This window comes from Spermophilus citellus (assembly GCF_964194105.1).
Source record: "Spermophilus citellus genome assembly, chromosome: 6".
NCBI lineage: Eukaryota > Metazoa > Chordata > Mammalia > Rodentia > Sciuridae > Spermophilus > Spermophilus citellus.
In genome coordinates this window covers 95,062,430-95,081,938 of record NC_138187.1, presented here as the reverse complement: position 1 = coordinate 95,081,938, position 19,509 = coordinate 95,062,430, and the positions used below count along the sequence as shown (strand labels likewise).

Sequence of the window (19,509 nt, the reverse complement as noted above, 5' to 3'; positions counted from 1 at the left end):
GTGCAAGGGGAAAACTAAATTTTTCAATGTCCTTAAATTAGGCATAAGCTGGAAATTTAGAGAGCATCCTGGCTTTTTATGTTTCTAAGTTTACACATTAAGTGATTCCTGTAATTATCTCCGGGTACTTGGATTATATGAATGTTATTCATTAGCTAATTTGTATTTTTGGATTCTGTTTTCTAAAATAAATACTCCCAAGAAAAGAAACTCAATTTATATAAAACCCAAACATTTCTGGTTATCTTCCTTACTGCACATTTACTATGGTCAGGTTCTACAGTAACAGCTACAGGAGCAAGAGAAGGTACTTCTACTCTCCGGACCTTGGGTTATGTCTCCTTTGCCTTTTTGACAGTATCAGGTTTTTAAATTCTGCAACAATTAAAAGAAAACAAACGTTTCCAGGACCAGTCTTGCCTCAAGGCTTTTGGACTTCCTGCAATTCCATCCCTCTGCAGTGTCCCCGAGAGCTTCCTGCACTACCCCTCCAATGTGACTCCCTGTGTTCAAGTCTCTTTTCATCCCTTTACCTTCTCACTGCACAATAACCTCTGTAGACTGAGGTATCTCATAGGAAGAGCTCAAAAAGGAAGGGAATAGCCAAGATGGTCAAGAAATGGACCAATAAAGAAAAAAAATTGGAGGGGTAACCACAATGACTACAAAGCCACCTGCTAAGAGCTGCCTCCCTATGACCTATGTCACAGGAAAGCAGCTTTGCTATTCCTTATTCTGCACTGTTGCCATAGCAGCAAGCTCCTCAACGTGCTGAGCACCACGAAACTCTCCCTGAAGAAATTCCTGTCTGTATGCCTGAGACTAAGTCAATGACAGCAGAGGTCTGAGTGAAGTGTTACCCTACCACAAAAGGTAAAGTGCTGCAGGACAGAGTAAGTGTTTTGAATGCTGGTTATGAACATTGGATACAAATGCAACTCCAACTAGAAAAGAAAAAAACAAGTGTGTACTGAGCACAGGCACTTGACTGAAAGCTCCTGTGTAGGTTAAGTATCAGCTGAGGACTGTACATGGAGGCTGAGCTGCCCATTATTCAAAGCTACTCTCTCAACTCAGGCACTTGTTGGTGTCAATGACACTCACCTGCAAGCAAATCGCCAGATTCACTCTACAGCCAAACGAAGTGCTGACAGCCCGAGGGTGGAGGCCCAGGTCCTTGAACAGCTTAGAGAAGGACTGCGTGAGGGCGATCCGAGGCCGTTCTTCTGCCACCACCACACAGGTCCTTACTCGGGACAAGTCCAGTCCTCGTGCCTAGAAATAAGGACAGTGACGCTAATGTGGCCTTTGACTTAGCTGCGTGTACGTTGGTGTCCCTAGGTGTCTCTACTCAAAGCCTCAGGAGCAAGGGGTGAATCAACTCAGCTCCGCATTGCCAGGGCTGTCGGAACCCATGCTGTTGATTAAACTGGTCCAGGATGCCCTTGTAAAAGAAATCGACACAGATTTTCTAATTCTCAAAGACGCTACCGCCATATTATAAATGCTAGCAAGAGGCAAAGCAAGAATCGTGGTGAGGAAAAGCAGCTTCCTTGGTGAGGTGGCTGGGGAGTGAGCAATAGCAGGCCTCTGCTCTCTGTGAGCTGAGATTCACAAGGACACTGCAGAGAAATGAGGACCCCCATCTTCAAAACAGCAACACAAAACTGGAAGGTGCAGACAACGTCCCCACCAGGTGGACAAGGTCACTGATCAGCGCTCCCGAGGGGCTCGTTCTCATGCACATGGTTCAGCTCACTCAATTTCTGCAGCAAATTCACACAGCTGAGTAAGACACCCAGCTCATGGGAGGGATGCTAGTGATGGATTTGCATCTGAAAGTGGTGCATGTTGGCAACTTGGAGAGGACGCCAGGGGTGTGCAGAGGGGGACTACCAAACCCAGCGGCTCCATCCTGCCATACTCCTCAAGGTGCTCTCATCCTGGCACAGAGGTAACCAGCAAGGGTCCCCATACAGGAGGAAACATTTCTAGACAACTGTGTATGTGCATGCACGCGCGCTTGAGTGCCTGCATGTGCAGGGCTGGAATCAAGCCAGGTTCTTGTGCATGCTAGGCACATGCTTCACCACCCAGATACATGGCCAGCACTTAAGTTTGACAGTGAAGTAGGATATATGATCATGTACCTAGTTACACAGGAAAATTGAAATCTGGGCGATACCAGTCACATATTTGTACACGTAAATGTCAGAGGCAGTGCACCACCAGGTTTGTGACAGAGTCTGGAGCTAGAGATTAGGAATTTGGCTCCAAGCTTATGAAGGGTAGGAATGTGGGAAGGTGCTCAACTTCCCTGAACCAGAGTTTCTCATCTTTAAAATGGAGACAACAATGGTTCCTTACTTAGTATCATTCAATTATAATATTTGATTTCAATAACTTATAGATATACCCAACAAGGTCAGTCCGTGAAAATGTACTCAATCATTTCACAATGCAACACAGGTGGATATGAGAAATAATGTCTTACAACTTTTCCCTGTGTGTATAACCTCAAATAGACATTCATATAGCTTAATATCAAAGCTGTTTTAGATTTTGTTTTCCTGCTGAAACTAAATGATGCCTGAATAAGAAAACAATGCAGGAGATACAGATGCACTGCTTTGTTGTTTGTATGTACTCCGTGTATGTGTGTATATATGTGTGTGTGTGTGTGTGTGTGTGTGTGTATGTGTGTGTGTGAGAATACCAATATTATCCAAGGGCCTACACACTAGACATGCAAACAGTGAATGGTGGGTTGGCTTATAATCAAAACAGGTCATCTCAGTACCCCCCCCCTCAGTTATCTGGAACTATTTAATTTTCCACAAAAATGTCTATTAAAATATTTTTTCACTAAGACAGGAAAATATTACTATTCTTACATAATGTTAGTAAAAAAAAAATCTCAACTCTATTCATGCAACTGTAAAATGTATTTTGGGTAGGGACCAGTCCTTCAAAACAGTCTTCCAAGGCAAACAAAAGTGAGTAGCAGCCAGGTGCAGTGGCATACACCTGTAATCCCAGGGCTCAGGAGGTTGAGGCAGGAAGATCAGAAGGATCTTGAGTTCAAAGCCAGCTTCAGCAACAGCAAGGTGCCAAGCAACTCAGTGAGACCCTGTCTCTAAATAAAATACCAAATATGACTGTGGATGGGGCTTAGTGGTCAAGTGCCCCCGAGTTCAGTTCCCAGGAAACCAGCCCCCTCCCCCAGTGAATTCAAGCCTTTCTAGTTAAACACCAGTATCAGATAACAAACTTAACTCACACAACAACAACAAAAAAACAAATTTAGGATATTTCAAGTAGACATGGAAATTAAAACATCAACATTTTACACTCTTGCTTATAATTTATGACAGTGGGAAACTATTCATGGCAACCAGTAAGCCTGAGTTGGCAAATTACACCTTGGCTCTTTGAAGGACTGTCCTGACCCATCTGCCAGAGTCCCCTCTGGGGACAAGCGGGCTCTTATGCACTCTTGAGCTCAGGCTGGGCATGCAACAGCTTACCTTGAGGGATTCTGTCTGGGAGCCCAGCCCCTTGGTGCAAAGCTCCATCACCGAGTATGAGCAGAACGTGTCCCGCACCTTGTACTGACTCACAGCTAGCAGCCACAGTGCAGGATTGGTCTCCAGCTCTGAGGGTGGGATAAGAATGGACTGGTGCCCAGAGTACACACTGTAGAGACAGGACAGGCCATCAGGGTAGTGCTCAGTGAGGTGGGAAAGTTAGGGCAACATTCACCTCAGAAAAGGGAGGACTTTGAACAAGCCCCTTGTGTCATTTGTAGGACAGGGACAGTAAAACCAACTCCATAAAAGGAAATCATGGTTTTGAAGACATTCCAAGAAACACGGAAGGCCCACAGGAATTATAATGCAGGTATTACCACTGGGAACGCTATTCAAAACATATGAAAGCTGCAAGACTGTTGGGTTTCTCTCAATGCTGCTGAATTAACAAAGTGGACGTCTTCTATAGGGGACACAGGCACCATGTTCTGGTAGAAAGTTTGGAAAGTTCAGAACAGGAGCTCTTGAACCACAGATGTGGCTTGTATTTTGTTAATACAGCTCGTTGGGGAACAAGGCTGCAGCCTGTTATGTCTAAATATTGGCTTCAGCAGCTTTAGGCTGACTGGTTGGAGTGGAGAACACAGGAGCTAAAATTTTGATAAATTCCCATTTAAGAAAACCTATGCCTTTCCCAGTTTAGAATACCGAGAATTCCAGAGTCAAAGAAAATTAAGACAATTCAAGGAAGATAGTTGCTGAAACTTTTAGGTATAGATTTTTACTTTTAAATGATTCAAACAAATCATACAACAGAAAAACTAAGGAAAATACAACGATTCTTTAATTTTATCTCCATATTAGAGGAATGAGGAAAATAATGGATGTCACACAAAATAAAATATTCTAAATAAACCAACTTTTAAAATTTAAATAAAAGAATTTCTGGCTATATAAAATTCATACGTGAAATAGCACATTAGGCCACATTCCCTGCTATAATACTAAAGCTATTTCTTCTTTAGTGCAGCCAATCTCATTTTATGATTTCCAAAATTGTTAGCAGGAATCCACCCTGTTCAAGGATGTAAGGAAGATGGCCCACACAATCTCCTTCAAGGAGGACCCTGCATATGGAAAGCTATTCTTCAGGGAATGTGACAAAGGACATCCTGGGGCAAGTTTCCATGTCTTTCTTTATTTCTCTATTCCCAAGTTTCATTTATTTTTGTCAAAAGGGAATATTGCAAACTGACCCTTTTGTGTGGCCTTCCAAAGGGCATTGATCATCTGAGAGCCAGGAGGTTAGGCATGTACGGGAAGGAACACCAAACCTCAAGTTATCTCTCAGCTGTAAATAGGCTATTTTGTCCTAATTTTCAGTATTGTGGTAAAAAAAAAAAATCCCAAACATAAATTTACCATTTTAGCTATTTCTAAGTGTGCACTTCAGTGGTGGGTATGCATGTGGACACACAATATCTTCCCACCATAAAACAGCGGATCTGGCACACGCTGCAACGTGAATAAACCTTGGAAACATGATGCAGAGTGAAATAAGCTGGACAGAAGAACCAAATATTGCACAATTCCACTCCTATGAAGTATCTAGAACACGCCAACTCAAAGTTGACTGAAGAATGCTGGGAGGAGGGAGGAAGAGGGACAGATTCAATTTGGAGTAAAGAAAGCAAATTGAAAACACTGGTTATGGTTGCATATCATTATGAACCTAATTGACACACTGAAGTGTGCACCTTTCATTGGCACCAGCAATACACCTAAGGGATGAGTGCCATCTCTCCCCCCAGACCTGGGCCCTGTTGTGGAGACGGAGTTCCTGAGACCCTGGCAAAGTGGCCTCATCTCAGTGTCTGCCTGGAGCCAGGCAGCACAGAGGAGGACTTCCCACCTGCACTGGGTTCACTGGAATTGATGTCCCACCTCTTGGAGGCCTCCATCTTTGTCTTGTTCACTGTTGCTTTGGGGCACGGTACTCCAGAATTAGCCTACAAACTATATATGACTTTGAGAAATGACTTCTCTCTTAATTTTGACTATCATTTCAATGTTGTTCCCAAATTTTACTTTATACATATCATTATAAGGAGATCCAAAAGGAAGATGAAGAAACACAAATGACCTCCTACTTTCTGGAGAATGTGTCTCAGGATTAAGGATTTGCTTAATCAGGACTGTTGGTACACAAGAGGCTGAACACTCAGAGTGAATTGCAGGCTGGATAATTTCAGGCATATTTGCAAAAATCCAATACAGTTTCATTTGCCTCTTCACCCCCATAAAAGGGAAGTCAAAGTACGGAAAAAATTGATAAATACTGACAAAGCAAAACCTGACTCATGAGCTTTCCACTTGGCCTGTACCTTGCCCAATCCAATTAATGCTGACTTATTGTTGCACTTATTAGCCAGTATTGATTTTTTTGGCACTGGTGATAAATATCCCTATGGACAAGACTAACATGTTTAATAGCAGGTTGCTTATTCTGATAACATTATTTTCTAAGAGTTTCTGGAAACTCAGCTAGTTTAATTTAGATCTTAATTCCAGAATAAACAAAACACTTAAACTTTCTGGTATGTAACAAAAACTTACAGAGAAGCAAATCAATGATTCCAGATTATTCAATTAACTCAGGTGAAAACAGCCACACTTCTCTCCAGCGGGCTCACAGGCTGGGCCTCCTGAAGGCAGGCTTGCTGCTGGAAGGCCCCTGGATCTCGCATGCTTTTCAATTATTCCAGTGTCACACCTTTCCATTTTAAAACCACCAGCTTCATTTAGGCATACTTCCCATACCATAGAACTCACCACATTTAGAATAATAATTTTTAACAAATCTGCAGTTATACAATTATCACCAGTGCTGGTGTAAATCATTCTCATCACTCTAAAGGTAGTCCCTGTGTGTTTGCCATCAATACAGCCAAACCTAGCCCTGGTCTCTGTAAATTTGCCTTTTCTGATTTCATGTAATCACAGAGCATTGAGTCTGACTTCATTCACTTAGCATCATGCTTTTGAAGCCCGTTCCCCCCAAATACTCTGCAGTAGTATTCCACCGTACAGATGACGAAACTTGTTGGTCCATTTTTCTGCTTGCGGACACATGTATCCAGCCCCTTCCAACTTCCTGGTTTGGACCAAGGCTTTGGGGAACAGTTGTGTATCAAGTCTTTCTGCAGACACACAATTTCCTATCTCAGAGAGAAGCCTAGACTAGGTCTGTGGGGTCACATGGTAAACTCACATGTAACTTAACTCAAACTGTGGTTTCCCTATTCTTATCAACAATGTGTGGCAATTCCCGTTTTTCCACACATATGGTTATGACTGCTTTGTGGCATGAGTTTGCAGTTAGAAATGCTCAACTTTTGGTTATACCTGTTCTAGTGCATGTGAAGTACCTCACATGGTTTCACCTTTTATTGCCTTAATGCTAGACATCTTCTCATGAGCTTGTTGGTCATTCATATGTGGGTTTGTGTTTTTTTTTCTTCTTTTGAGAATGAGGGAGTACTGGGGATTGAATCCAGGAGCACTTAGCCACATCCCCAGTCCAATTTCCGTGTTTTATCTAGAGACAGGGTCTTGTTGAGGTGCTTAGGGCCTTGCTAAATTGCCGAGGCTGGCCTTGAGCTTGCAATCCTCCTGAGCTGCTGGGATTGTAGGTGTATACCCAGCTTATATGTATCCTTTTGGTGAAATACCTATTGAAACATCTTGCCCATGTTTAAATCGTTGTTTTTATTCTTGAATTTTACAGTGCTGGTTAAAGAACTTTACCAGATGATTTGCAAATACTTTTTCCATGGCTTGCCTTTTAATTTTCTTAATGTCTTTTGATATGCTAAAGTTTTTGAGTCGAATTTATCAATATTTTCTATGTATTAAGCCTTTGCTGTCATATGTAAGATATTTCTGCCAACCTCAAATTAGTAAGATTTAATCCTGTGTTTCCTTCTAAAATTTTTAAATTTTTGCTTACACTCATTGGAGTTAATTTATGTATATGATGATGATAAAGATTTAAATTATCTACCTATGTCCAATTTTCCTAGCATCATTTGTTAAAAAGATTATCTTTTCTGTCAGGTGCAGTGGTGCATGCCTGTAATCCTAGCAGCTCAGAACGCTGCTGAAGGAGGATCAAAAGTTCCAAGCCAGCCTCAGCAACTAAGCAAAGCCCTAAGCAAATCCTTGAGACCCTGTCTCTAAATAAAATATAAAAAGGACTGGGGAATGTGGCTCAGTGGTTAAGGTACCAGGGTTTGAACCCAGGGGCCCTTATCTCTTCCCTAGTGAATCACTTTGGTACCTTTAAAGGGGGGGGACTTATAAGGGTTTATTTTTAGACTCTCAATTTTGTTTCAATGACATGTATCCATCCATCCAAGTCTATTTGATGCTAGTACCAAATTGTCTTGGTGACTGTAGCTTCCCAGTAATTTTTGAAATCCGGAAATGGTATTCTGGTAGTCCGAGTTCTCCAATTTTGTTATTCTGTTTCAAAATTATTCTGACAATTCTACAAAAGGGGTCCTTTTATCCCTTTTAGGATCATCTTGTCTATTTCTATAAAAAAGCATGCTGAGGTTTTGATAGGGATTATTCTGAACCTATGAATGCATCTGGGAAGAATTGCCCTTTTAATATTGAACCTTCCAGGGCATGAATATGAACTATCTGATGTGCTTTACAAACACACACCTGATCTTAGAAAACATTTTGCAATAACTCATTATATAAATAATCTTCTGTTTTGTGATTAAAGATGGTTTTATGATGGAAATAGTTTTACTTTCATATACCCACAAAATTACAGAAAATTTCCTAGTCAAAATAACTTTAAATTTCTGAATCATTCAATGGTGAATCAAAAAACCAATGTCCATTCCACCAAAAAAAAAAAAATGCTTCTGGGGGCATTTCCAACCAATATGTATATTTTCCTCCATAAACCAATCAAACCATCAAAATTTGAACACTGATATGCTTCTCTTATCCAAGTTCAGACCCTGTTCGAGCTTCTCCAGTTGTCCCAATTATAGCTTTTACAGTGAAAGGGTCCATTTCAGACTCTCACATACTTAAGCTGTCGTCTTTCAGATTCTTTTCCCCATATGATTTTTCAGGGTTTCCTCTGCTCTGGGACACCAAGGTTTGAGACGATTTCAGGCACTCCTTTTGAGTGTCCCCCAACTGTGTGTGATATTTCCATGTCACTAGATACGGATGAGCAAGAGTGACGCCTTGTCCTCTCCTGGCCTATGGAGTGGCTCAGACACCTCCGCACCACTACCAGTGGCTTTGGCTCTGGTCACCAGTGCATAGCTTCTCCAACCTCAAGTTTCTTACCCCTTTATTTTGTGCATCGCTACCACAGACATTCTTGCTCCTTATCATGCATTCAATTTCCTCATCTCTTTAAATAGTTAATTTCCTATTTTATTCAAAATATTCTAAATTGTTGTGATCTTTATTTTGATGCAAAAGTTGTTCCCAATTTGCCCAGTGGGAACTTTCAAACTAACTTTCTGTCCTTGTGACATAGCCCCATCATTCTTTGAGCCTTTCCTTGCTTTCTAGCTTAAAATGACATTTCAAGGTCATTTTGTACATACTCTTTCTGAAGTTTGAAATCAGCCACTTCTTGAAGAAGCCCTAGTCTACTTTAGAAGAAAACAGTATTTAATAGTTAAGATACTTGCTTGATGTGTTCATTGCTCCTGGGGAATGGCTGCTTCCAGGTCTTGTCATGGACAGGGCTGTGGAACACACGCACATATATTCATATATACAGAGCACTGCTGCATTTCTAACCTTAGCAGTATCTGCTGAAAAGCATGTGTTTACATCAGGCCTAACTGCAAGCCAGCTTCAGAGACGACTGTATTTTCGTTCTGAATTTATAACACCCTTTTCCAACATGGAGGAATCTGGCTTTCATTATTCTTATCACTTATTTTTAATCCCCTTGCATGAAGCCAGTCTGCCCCCACGCTGCTGCTGACCTCCATTATTCCTCTCCTGCCTGGCTCCCCACCCCATGCCAGCTGCCTCTCAGTGTGCATGCTCTCTTCCTCCTCCTCATGGGTGCTGTCACCCTCCCTTCCCTGCCTGCTGTGGACCTTCATGGCCTGCAGAATGAGGCCTCCCCAAATTCATACCTCAGTGTTTTAGTGATTGTCCATCTGAAACCCAAGGCTTTTCTTTTTTAAAAGAAGGTCCTTTAGGATTTTAGAAAACATAGAAACCTATAGCAGTTATACACTTATTTTCATTGTTGCAGGGCCAATCAGAATACTGCTTCTGAGACTTTTGAATGAATTTGCTGGAAAGACGATTATTCAACCAAGATTCAGTGCAACCTGCACAACCCCTTAAAGACTCTCAGTTCTTATGTCTCACAGGAAGAGCTTTCCTTCATACAAGGAGACTGGCTTTATACAAGGGGATTAAAAATAAGTATACATGATAAGGATAATGAAAGCCAGATTCCTCCATGTTGGCAATAAATTATAAATTCAGGACAAAAAATACAGTCGTCTCTGAAATACAGTTAGGCCTGATGTAAACACCTGCTTTTCAGCAGATACTGCTAAGGTAGAAATGCAGCAGTGCTCTGTATGTATGAATATATGTGTGTGTGTTCCACAGCCCTGTCCATGACAGGACCTGGGAGCAGCCATTCCCCAGGAGCAATGAACACATCAAGCAAGTATCTTAACTATTAAATACCATTTTCTTCTAAAAATCAACTAGGGCTTCTTCAAGAAGTCGTTGATATCAAACTTCAGAAAGCATATACAAGCACCTTCTCAAAAAGTTTAATTGTACTAATTAGAATGCCACTGTTTTTCCAAAATTATAGGATTAGATTTTAATCCAATACTATTAAATATGAATGCATTAAAAATAATGTCCTAGGAGAGTGTTTAAAGGTAGGTGTGGTGATGCTTGACTAGAATCCCAACTATGATGGGGGCTGAGGCAGGACTACAATGATGAGCCAGCACAGACATCTTAGCAAGACCCTCTGACTAATCCCTGGGTTCACACACAAAGCCTTGGTTTCAATCCCCAGCACCACAAAAAAAGATTATTAAAAAAATGTCCACTATACACCATTATGAAAAGAAAATCATACTATATATAGCATCTCAATTTTATAAATATGCTAATTGTAAGCATAGCATATTTGTAAAATTAAAGATTTATGGGTGAAACTTTACAGAGTTTGCATTTGCTTTAAAATACCCCATTAAGGGGCTGCGGTTGTGGCTTAGTGGTAGAGTGCTCACCTAGCATGCATGAGGCACTGGGTTCAATCCTCAGCACCACATAAAAACAAGATAATGTGTCCATCTAAAACTAAACATATAAATATTTTAAATAAAAATACCCCATTAAAATCAGGCGCAGTGGTGCACGCCTGTAATCCTGGAGGCTTGGGAGGCCGAAACAGGAGGATCACGAGCTCAAAGCCAGCCTCAGCAATGACGAGTGCTAAACAACTCAGTGAGGCCCTGTCTCTAAATAAAATACAAAATAGGGCTGGGGATGTGGCTCAGTGGTTGAGCGCCCCCAAGTTCAATCTCCACTACACCTCCTAAGAAAAATGCCTATTAAAAAAGAAAAAGTAGATATGAAAAAAATCTGATAAAATGTAGAAACGTGAAGCTGGATCATGGGTGCTGGTGGATCATTCTAGTACACTTTATACGCTCATATATATTTGAAAACATGAACTTGCTAAGTGTGCTACATTAGAAAACAAGCTACAGAAGGCTACATGCAAAAATGTATTTACAGTTACCACTGTTTATTAGGTGGTATGATTGTAGATAGCTGTGTATATAATTTCTAAAATTTCTACAATAAACACACATGTATAATCAGGGGAAAAAATCCCGATACTTAGCCGTTTGTATACCCACCAGGAGCTCATTCTATACATGTTTATGAGATCTTGCTCTAAGCCAGGGCTGATTTGGCAGCAGCCCCAGATGTAGACTCAGCCCTCGGGCATGTCCCACCCCAAGCCCTCCTCTAAGGAAAAGCCAGGAAGAGGAGGAGGAGAAAGGAGGTGAGAGCCTGTAATGTCCCCTGCTTCAACAAGAACTTGAGTAGGCGCAACCGCCAACTGGAGGGTGTTAAGAACCAAGCCCTGAGAGTCCCCCTGGGAAGCGTAAAGGTCTATGACAGCCATCTTCTCAAAGGCCTTGCTGGCCGCTGTCTCTGGGCTTCTTCAGAACTCGACTGGCCTCCTGGTGGAAGTGGAAAGCCACTCAGTGCTGCTCTGTCCCTGAGGTGATGGTGGGCTTTTCAAGGACAGGCAGTGGGCCTCGGCAGTCTCCGGAGGTGCAGTGCTCAGGGCTGCCTGCAGGGCCAGAGACCTAGAAGGAAAGGTACATGGCTTCTTCTTAAAAATTTACTTTGAAGATATTAAAGAGGAATCTCACCTGCAGAGGCACCAGAGGACAAATCCAAGTCCACAGTAGGGGTCCAAGCAGATGGCCACTTCTCTAGAAGGGTAAAGCTCACACTGCAGCTTAATAGAACGGCAGAAGGCACTGGTGGCTGCGTGAGACATCTGTAAAACAGGGAGGAGTGGTCAACATGGGGTCCAGGACCCCAGCGCCCAGAACACAGGGCAGCACAGCCACACTGAACAGGTGCTACTTAATACTAGATGCCCCAGAGACTGCAGGACAGGGACAGCTGCTTGCACAGACTGGCTGCTGCTGCACACTCAACCTTCTTCCTATTTTCAGCAAATAAACCACACTCCAAACTCCCTCACTGGGTGTAGTGGCACGCTCCTGTAATCCCAGTGGCTTGGGAGGCTGAGGCAGGAGAATCATGAATTTTCAAAGCCAGCCTTAGCGACTGCAAAGCGACTGCAAGGCACTAAGCAATTCAGTGAGACCCTGTCTCAAAATACAAAATAGGGCTGGGGATACGGCTCAGTGGTTGAGTGCCCCAAGTTCAATACCTGGTACGGCGGTGGGGGGTGGGAACTCCCTGATTCTCCAGGATCCAATAACTAAACTGAAATAATGTTGTTTTGCATTTAAGCAGAGGGTTTACACTCAGGGATTCTTGTGATGCCTGAAAATGGACAGTGAAGGCATCACGTTCACACCCACCTTTACAGGCATGACTGTACCTCATTCCTGTGACACTCCACTCATTCCTGCAATGTACAGGTGGCCTATGGTGTATCTTTGATGGACCCCCATCTTCATGTCTAGGAAACAGGGGCTCAGAGAAGTGAAAGAGTTTACTTAAGTTCACATACTTGAGAGCTAGAACTAGATCCCTGGTCCTCTCACAGTGACCTTTCCGCTGCATGACCATCCTACAGTCAGCAGCCAAGCTCAGTCACACCCCAGCATCAAGGCCACAGGGAAGACTTCTCCTTGGGTTCCTAGGAATGGACCCACTATGGTAAGTAATGTGAATTATTTTGAAACACTGCAAAATGTCCCAAATAAAGTCAATATTCCCACAGGGGCTTTCCAGCCAAACCAACCCGAGAGGAGAGGGAAACAAATGCAGCACAGAAAACTGCTCTAAGTGCAAGGTTTTAAGATGTGTCACCTGGAGCTAACCTACAAAGGGGACCAGTGCAGAGCCCTGTGATAATTAGGGAGTCCAGCCCCATGCCTGCGTCCCATCCATTCACCAAGCCAGGAGGAGACAAGAGGAAGCAGGGTGGGACTGCCGCCACTACTGAGTGTCAGATCACCACCAGAAATTCTGACAAGGACAGGGGTCCATTAGGGACATTTCACTGAATTCACACAGGGTAAGGCAGAATTACTCTGGCTTGTAAAACTTCAGTTCTTCGCAGTTGGCACTTAGAGCCCAATATTTGTTTAAAAGAGAAATGAGATTGGATTTTCAAAATGAGCCTCTAACCTCCTTCTCACCCAGATGAAGAGGGAGTTGAGTCCCATTTACCAAAATTCCCCAGGTACTCAAGATTAGCCACTGAAGAAACTCTTTATGAAACTGCTGCTGAAATCGAGTTCTTTGGTTTGGCTGGGTAAACACACTGAATGCTCCTTCTCCATCAGGCATGGGTTAGGAGCTGGGGAACAAGGCAGCACCTACCCTCAGAGGATCAGGATGCAATAGGAAACTCCAACGCAGGGCTAACTCCAAGACCTATCAGTGTCTGGGCAAATGTCTACAGCATAGGGACAGTTGGAGAAAGGTGCTCACATGGCCCCAGCTGGGAGCTCTCTAGCCTGCTGAGTCTCAAGGACAACCCCCCACCCCCCAGTAACAAGAATGGCACCGGTTAAGACAAGGGCCACAAACAACTGACTGCTCTATCTCCAAATTCATGCCAATGCTGGACTGCTGGCACGGACTCCCCCCGGCCCCCAGGGCTTGGATCCAGCCCTGGTTTCTTGTTGTGCACGTCAAAGAGGCCAGCTCACAAGGCCTTGAAAGATTTGTGGTGTCTGTTTCCATATTATTCAGCCTATAACGGTTATGTGGGAACGTCCTGACCTGCTTGGGTCTGATAAGGTTCCTGGTTGAAGGCTTAGTATGAGTCGACAAGAACCACCTGCCCCCCTCCGTCCTTGCTTCCGCCTACCAGTAACTTTCCATTCTGTCTGAAAGAAATATATAAGTATGAGCTGAGATAATAAAGAGAGATTCCCCCTGGATGAAGGACCTCGGACTCCTGTGTCTTTTTTAATCCCGACGTCTCCCGCCGGACTCGGTCCATTTTGCCGGACGCGGCACTGGACCCTACCACACGATCAACCAAGGAACATGACTCGGGAAGCTTTTCTAGAACCTAAATGAAGAAAACTGCCAGTTCCTATTAAGACTCACACTTGGATACAGCATTAGTTTTCCAAAATTCCAAATCAACAAACGTAGATGATCTAAGGTGGACGTGAAAGTAGAAAGTGTTTCACTGACCAGATTTTATGCCATTTTTTCTTCTTTTTTTTTTTTTTTTTTTGCAAACAAGTAGAGTGTAACCATATGTGAAGCTTCTTTTTTGTTTTTTTAACTATTAAAGTCATTTATTGCTAAACTGTCTTTGGTGGGAGATTAGGACACAGGACACTTGTGAAAGTGCACTAACGTGGAGGTCACATTTTTGCAGTGGAATATGTTGCTGATGGGGAGGAACCTAGGATGAGGTCGACTCAACCCTGATTTACTTGGGACGTGCTGTGTGACGTTTCTTGGGCAGAGTTGCCTTTCAGTGCAGTTTTGATTTGGCTGAGGTTAAAATGAGTGTCTGGAAATAGGTGTTTAAGCCACTGAAAAAATGATGAGTCCCTGGGCAGTCATCGACCAGGAGCTCTGGGAAGCCGTTTTGTGGAAGTGGAGGACCACAGAGAGTCCCAATATTCTTTGGGGAAACCCATGAGCCATCTATTTGAGGTCCTCTGTAGGTCCTCTATACTACCTTCTTACTGATCTTGAGCAAGTGTACATCTAGGTCTATTAAGAGCCTTCAGAGCACAAAACCAATTACTAAACTTATAATCTTCAATGTACAAACCTACTCCTAGATTTCAATCAAAATTCAATATTCTCCAACACTCATCAGAGAGTATCAAACACCCAGCTTAATGGATATACTTGTCATTTTTATCTGTGGGACTGGGGACTACATCACTGAGCTACATCCCAGCCCTTTTTTTTTTAATATTTATTTTTTAGTTTTTGGTGGACACAACATCTTTATTTTATGTGGTGCTGAGGATCGAACCCAGCTCCCCCCCACCCCCAGCATGCCAGGCGAGCGCGCTACTGGTTGGTAAAAAGTTTCATTTTGAGACAAGGGCTAAGTTTGCCTAGGCTGGCCTCAAACTCACAATACTGGGCTGGGGCTCAGTGGTAGAGCGCTTGAGTACCACGTGTGAGGCCCTGGGTTCAAGCCTCAGCATCACACAAAAAAAGTAAATAAATAAAATGAAGGTATTGTATCCATCTAAAAATATAAAAACAAAAAATACCTCTCAATCCTCCTGCCTCAGCTTTCATAGAAGCTAAGATTCACAGGTGTGAGCCACTGTGCCCGCTGTCTTTTATGATATGTATCAATGCCCAATAACACTTTTTGTCCCAAAACTGAAATTAAGAAAAAGTTCTTTCTAGGAACAATGGTCACTTGTGTAATCCACAAGACCACGAGGTACGAGGGACTCCGTCTGGAGCAGGCCATGTGCTGCACATTCCGACTCAATTCTGTGCCCCTCAGTACCCATAGGTCTCTCTTATTGACATCACAGTACATTTCACTTCAGGTCTCATCAAATTAAATGGTTGAAAGTTTAGAAAAAGCTCTTGTAGGTTTCAGAGGAAGTCTCACTACAAAATCTCTGGATTTTCTAGAGTGTATAACTTTAAGTGGAATCACCAGGAAGTAAAACAGATCACATTATCTGTTTCATGCTGATAATAAAAAAAAAATCAAGATTTAATATTATAACTACTGCTCTGTACATCACAAAAACAGTCAAAGTATTTTTTAAAAATATGTCTTTAGTTGTTGATGAACCTATTATTCATTTATTGATATGTGGTGCTGAGAATCAAACCCAGTGCCTCACACTTGCTAGGTAAGTGCTCCACCACTGAGCCACAGCCCCAGTCCCCAAAGTAACCAATTTATCTTGGTTTGAAAAATATTTCTTTGAAAAAACCTTTTGAAAATTTTATTCAACACTGTAGTTAATTTAGCATACCACCTCAAATGTATACCGACTTAGCTAGGTCGAGCCTGAGAACAAAGTGCAGTCAATAAAGCAAACTCACCAGTCTGACCAGAGGCAGATACTACAGAACAGGCTTCCTGAGCCACAGGGAACCTAATGGTGCAGTTTTGCATAGTACCTTGGCATCATCTGAGCCATGAGGGTCCTAATTCTGAATGACATAATGGAAGTCACATTCTTGGACGACAAAAGGACCAATGTAGCTTCACTGAGCAGGAATCTGACAGATTATAATGGAGTGCAAGTTTAAAAAGCAAGAAATTGCAGCGTGCAGAGATGAAAACCAGGAGGGTGGACAACCAGCAAAATGTGCAGTATTCTATCATGGGCAAGTGAGACTGTGATAATATAAAAATTCACTGAACACTTGGGAAGAACTGGTCAGCCTTGAGGACTGTTGAAGGGGTCAGACACATTACAACTTAAACAGAAGCATATTGGCGCACCTGTTTCTGCAGAGTGCTTACACTCACAAGAATACAAGCTGACCGTGAACACAGGCCCGTTAGCTGCACACCACCAGCTCAGGTGGAGCAGATTCCACTTCTCACCTTTACGCCAGCTAGCATCCCGGTCGTGGACACACTGAAGTCAAGGTAGGCCAGCGTGTCGGGGTTGGAGGGTTTGTAGATCTGAGCAGGCCGCTTCTTTGGCAAATCATCTAGAGAACAAACAAAGCCATCAGGATATTTGTCCTAATGAGAGGCCATGTAAGCAAATACACTCATCCTGCTGGCTCAGGTACTGACCCGTGTCCAGTATGAGGGGCCATGTCCTGACATCTACAGCTGCCGCTGCCTCCCTGGACCGTAGCAGCTTACAGATCAGTTGTGTTGTCATCAGACAGGCAGAGCGACTCACCTGAGGACCAGAGTGTGGAGAGGGAGTGAGTGAACGCCCACGGCTCGCTCTGCTTGTTAAAGCCACGCAGCTGAAGGGGCAGTGAGTGCCCAGGAGCACCACTTCCCCCTGGAGAGCTGGCTGGGATGCAGGAGAGCGGAACCTGACCATGCACACATGCAGGCAGGGCAGGGGGCTCAGGTCCCCACACCTGCTGCCCCTAGAGCTGAAATACTCTGGTCACAAAGAGGCAGATATGTCAACACCCTCTAACAGGAAGAATGGCCATTGCAAGTACTCTACCACAACTACAAAGAATGTTCACGCAAGACCCAGGTCATTGGCATCCTCTGTGCCCAAACTAATTTTGCTCCTCATAGCTCCTCCTCCAGTAGGGAGAAAAACATATCCTAAGTTTTTTATTTCCTTTTTTCTTTGGTAGTATTGGAGATGGAACCAAGGCCCTCATTCTTCTTAGGTAAGGACTCTACCACTAGGCTACATCCCTAGCCCTTTTCTAAAATTCTGAGACAGGGTCTTGCTAAGTTGCCCAGGCTGAGCTCAAATTTGCAATTTTCCCATTTTAGCCTCCTGAGCAGCAGGGATTTGGGGTGTTCACCACCATTCCCGGCTCCTAAATGTCCCCAGATATAAAAATCAATCAATCAATCAATGTCCTCAGAAAGGAATAGAAAAATTCTAAATTTTGAGGAAAGAGCAAAAACAATCCACTGCAATTTCATTTGGCTAGTTTGCTCAGTGGCTTCGGTGGGGACTCCCCCACTGATGGTAGAGGAGCCCTCTCCAGGGGCTACCTTCTTCAGGGCACCTTTAACTCTGATGCACTGGGGTAGCTGCTGCCTGCTAGTCTCACTTCCATGCCTCGTTTAAATCTTGCTTCTAGAACTAGGTCACAGCCTTCTGGAAGGCGGAGAGCATTTCCTGGCTTGATAAACTCTCACACTCACAGCCGTCATGCCCTAGAAGACTCTAGGGTCTGGGACCCGCGAGTGCCGCACTCAGGTCTGGCAGGTGAAGCGCCCAAAAGCTTCCATGTGTAGGTTACCTCCACAATCATCTTGACAGTCGGCAGGGTCGTGGCGATGTTCTGCGGGTGCGGAGGTCGGACGGTTATCGGCACACAGCCCGCATACAGGCAACCGTAAAATGCTGCAATGAGGTCTATGCCTAGACGGGGAGGAAAACGAACTTGAAGCAAAACACGCTGTTCAACCACCTCCATCCCTGCCAGCACAAGCTCTGGTCTCAAGATAGTTAAGAGAACAAGACCTTGAACTTGTCCCTGTGGGTGGGGTGGTCACTTCCTTTGGCCTGTTCTTTTAGACAGGAAATAAAAGAGCAGGCTTGCAGTTTAATTTCTGCTATTTTTCCACAGAAATACTCAACCATATGAAATTTAAGAAAGGCTTCACTATGGGTTAAGTGAACTACTTCAGTTGTCTAATAAAACAAATTTAGATAAAAAATTAACATCTCCTTACTTGAGTCTCTAACCATAGGGTAACAGGTAACCTCATCCCTGAGCAAATAGGGAGAACTAGGCACAAAGGAGGCAGCTGAAATCCCACTGCAGTACCGTCAACTCCAGCAACAATCCCATAGCTCTACTTGGCTGCCAACAGGGTGGCCAAGTGGTCTCATATGGGGCTGCTGCCCTTGCCCCGCCCCCTCACCTGGTGGGTAGACCAAAGCCACGTGGTCCCCATCCTGCAGGTGTCCCCGTTCCATCAGCATCACGGCTATCTTCTCGGCACGCTTATGAAGCTGGACACAGGTCAACGAGTTTGCTATGGTACCCTGCATAGCGCAAGAGCAGGCGGTTAAGCCACAGCACTGTGACAGCTTTCCGGAGGGCTTGCAATCGCACATTTAGAATTGTGAATTTGGTGGTTTGCAGTGTATTCAGAGTTGAATGAGCATCATCATAAGTCAATCCCCTTCTCTTCCAATGAGGCACAGAAGCAAAGAGCCACCTACATATATTTTACCACCTTAGTATCTGAGTTAAAAAAGACCCGAGTTTAAAAAAACTCCAGTAATTTTGTGAATTAACCATAATTGTTACTGGCAATAAGAATGACCAGTAAAAAAATACAGGAATCTTATGTCGAGAAAACAATTTATAATGTTTAAGACAGACCACATTAAAAAATCAAGGAAGTCTGAAAGAAAAAAAATGCTTAAAAACACCTGAAGGAAAAAAAAAAGCAGCAAATGTATTTTCATGAAGACTTTTAAAGTATATAGAGACAAAAAGAAAACACCTTTCAATTAAAAAAAAAAAGGGAGTGGGTGATTATCAGAGAAAATTGATAGCAAGAGAAGTACCAATA

At 43.3% G+C, this 19,509-nt stretch overlaps 1 protein-coding gene across 5 annotated transcripts in view; it reads right to left on the bottom strand.

Moving 5' to 3' along the window:
• Window positions 1-19,509, bottom strand: part of DIP2C (disco interacting protein 2 homolog C) — a 378,781-nt gene that overhangs the window by 40,579 nt on the left and 318,693 nt on the right. For all 5 annotated transcript variants that reach the window (XM_081300463.1, XM_081300460.1, XM_081300461.1 and 2 more), the window contains 7 exons: window positions 18,850-18,973; window positions 18,222-18,343; window positions 17,065-17,176; window positions 16,867-16,976; window positions 12,017-12,147; window positions 3,528-3,696; window positions 1,105-1,275 (listed from right to left, as the gene is read on the bottom strand). In XM_081300463.1, coding sequence (XP_081156589.1) covers window positions 1,105-1,275; window positions 3,528-3,696; window positions 12,017-12,147; window positions 16,867-16,976; window positions 17,065-17,176; window positions 18,222-18,343; window positions 18,850-18,973 — 939 coding nt within the window. The remainder of the gene's footprint in view (window positions 1-1,104; window positions 1,276-3,527; window positions 3,697-12,016; window positions 12,148-16,866; window positions 16,977-17,064; window positions 17,177-18,221; window positions 18,344-18,849; window positions 18,974-19,509) is intronic.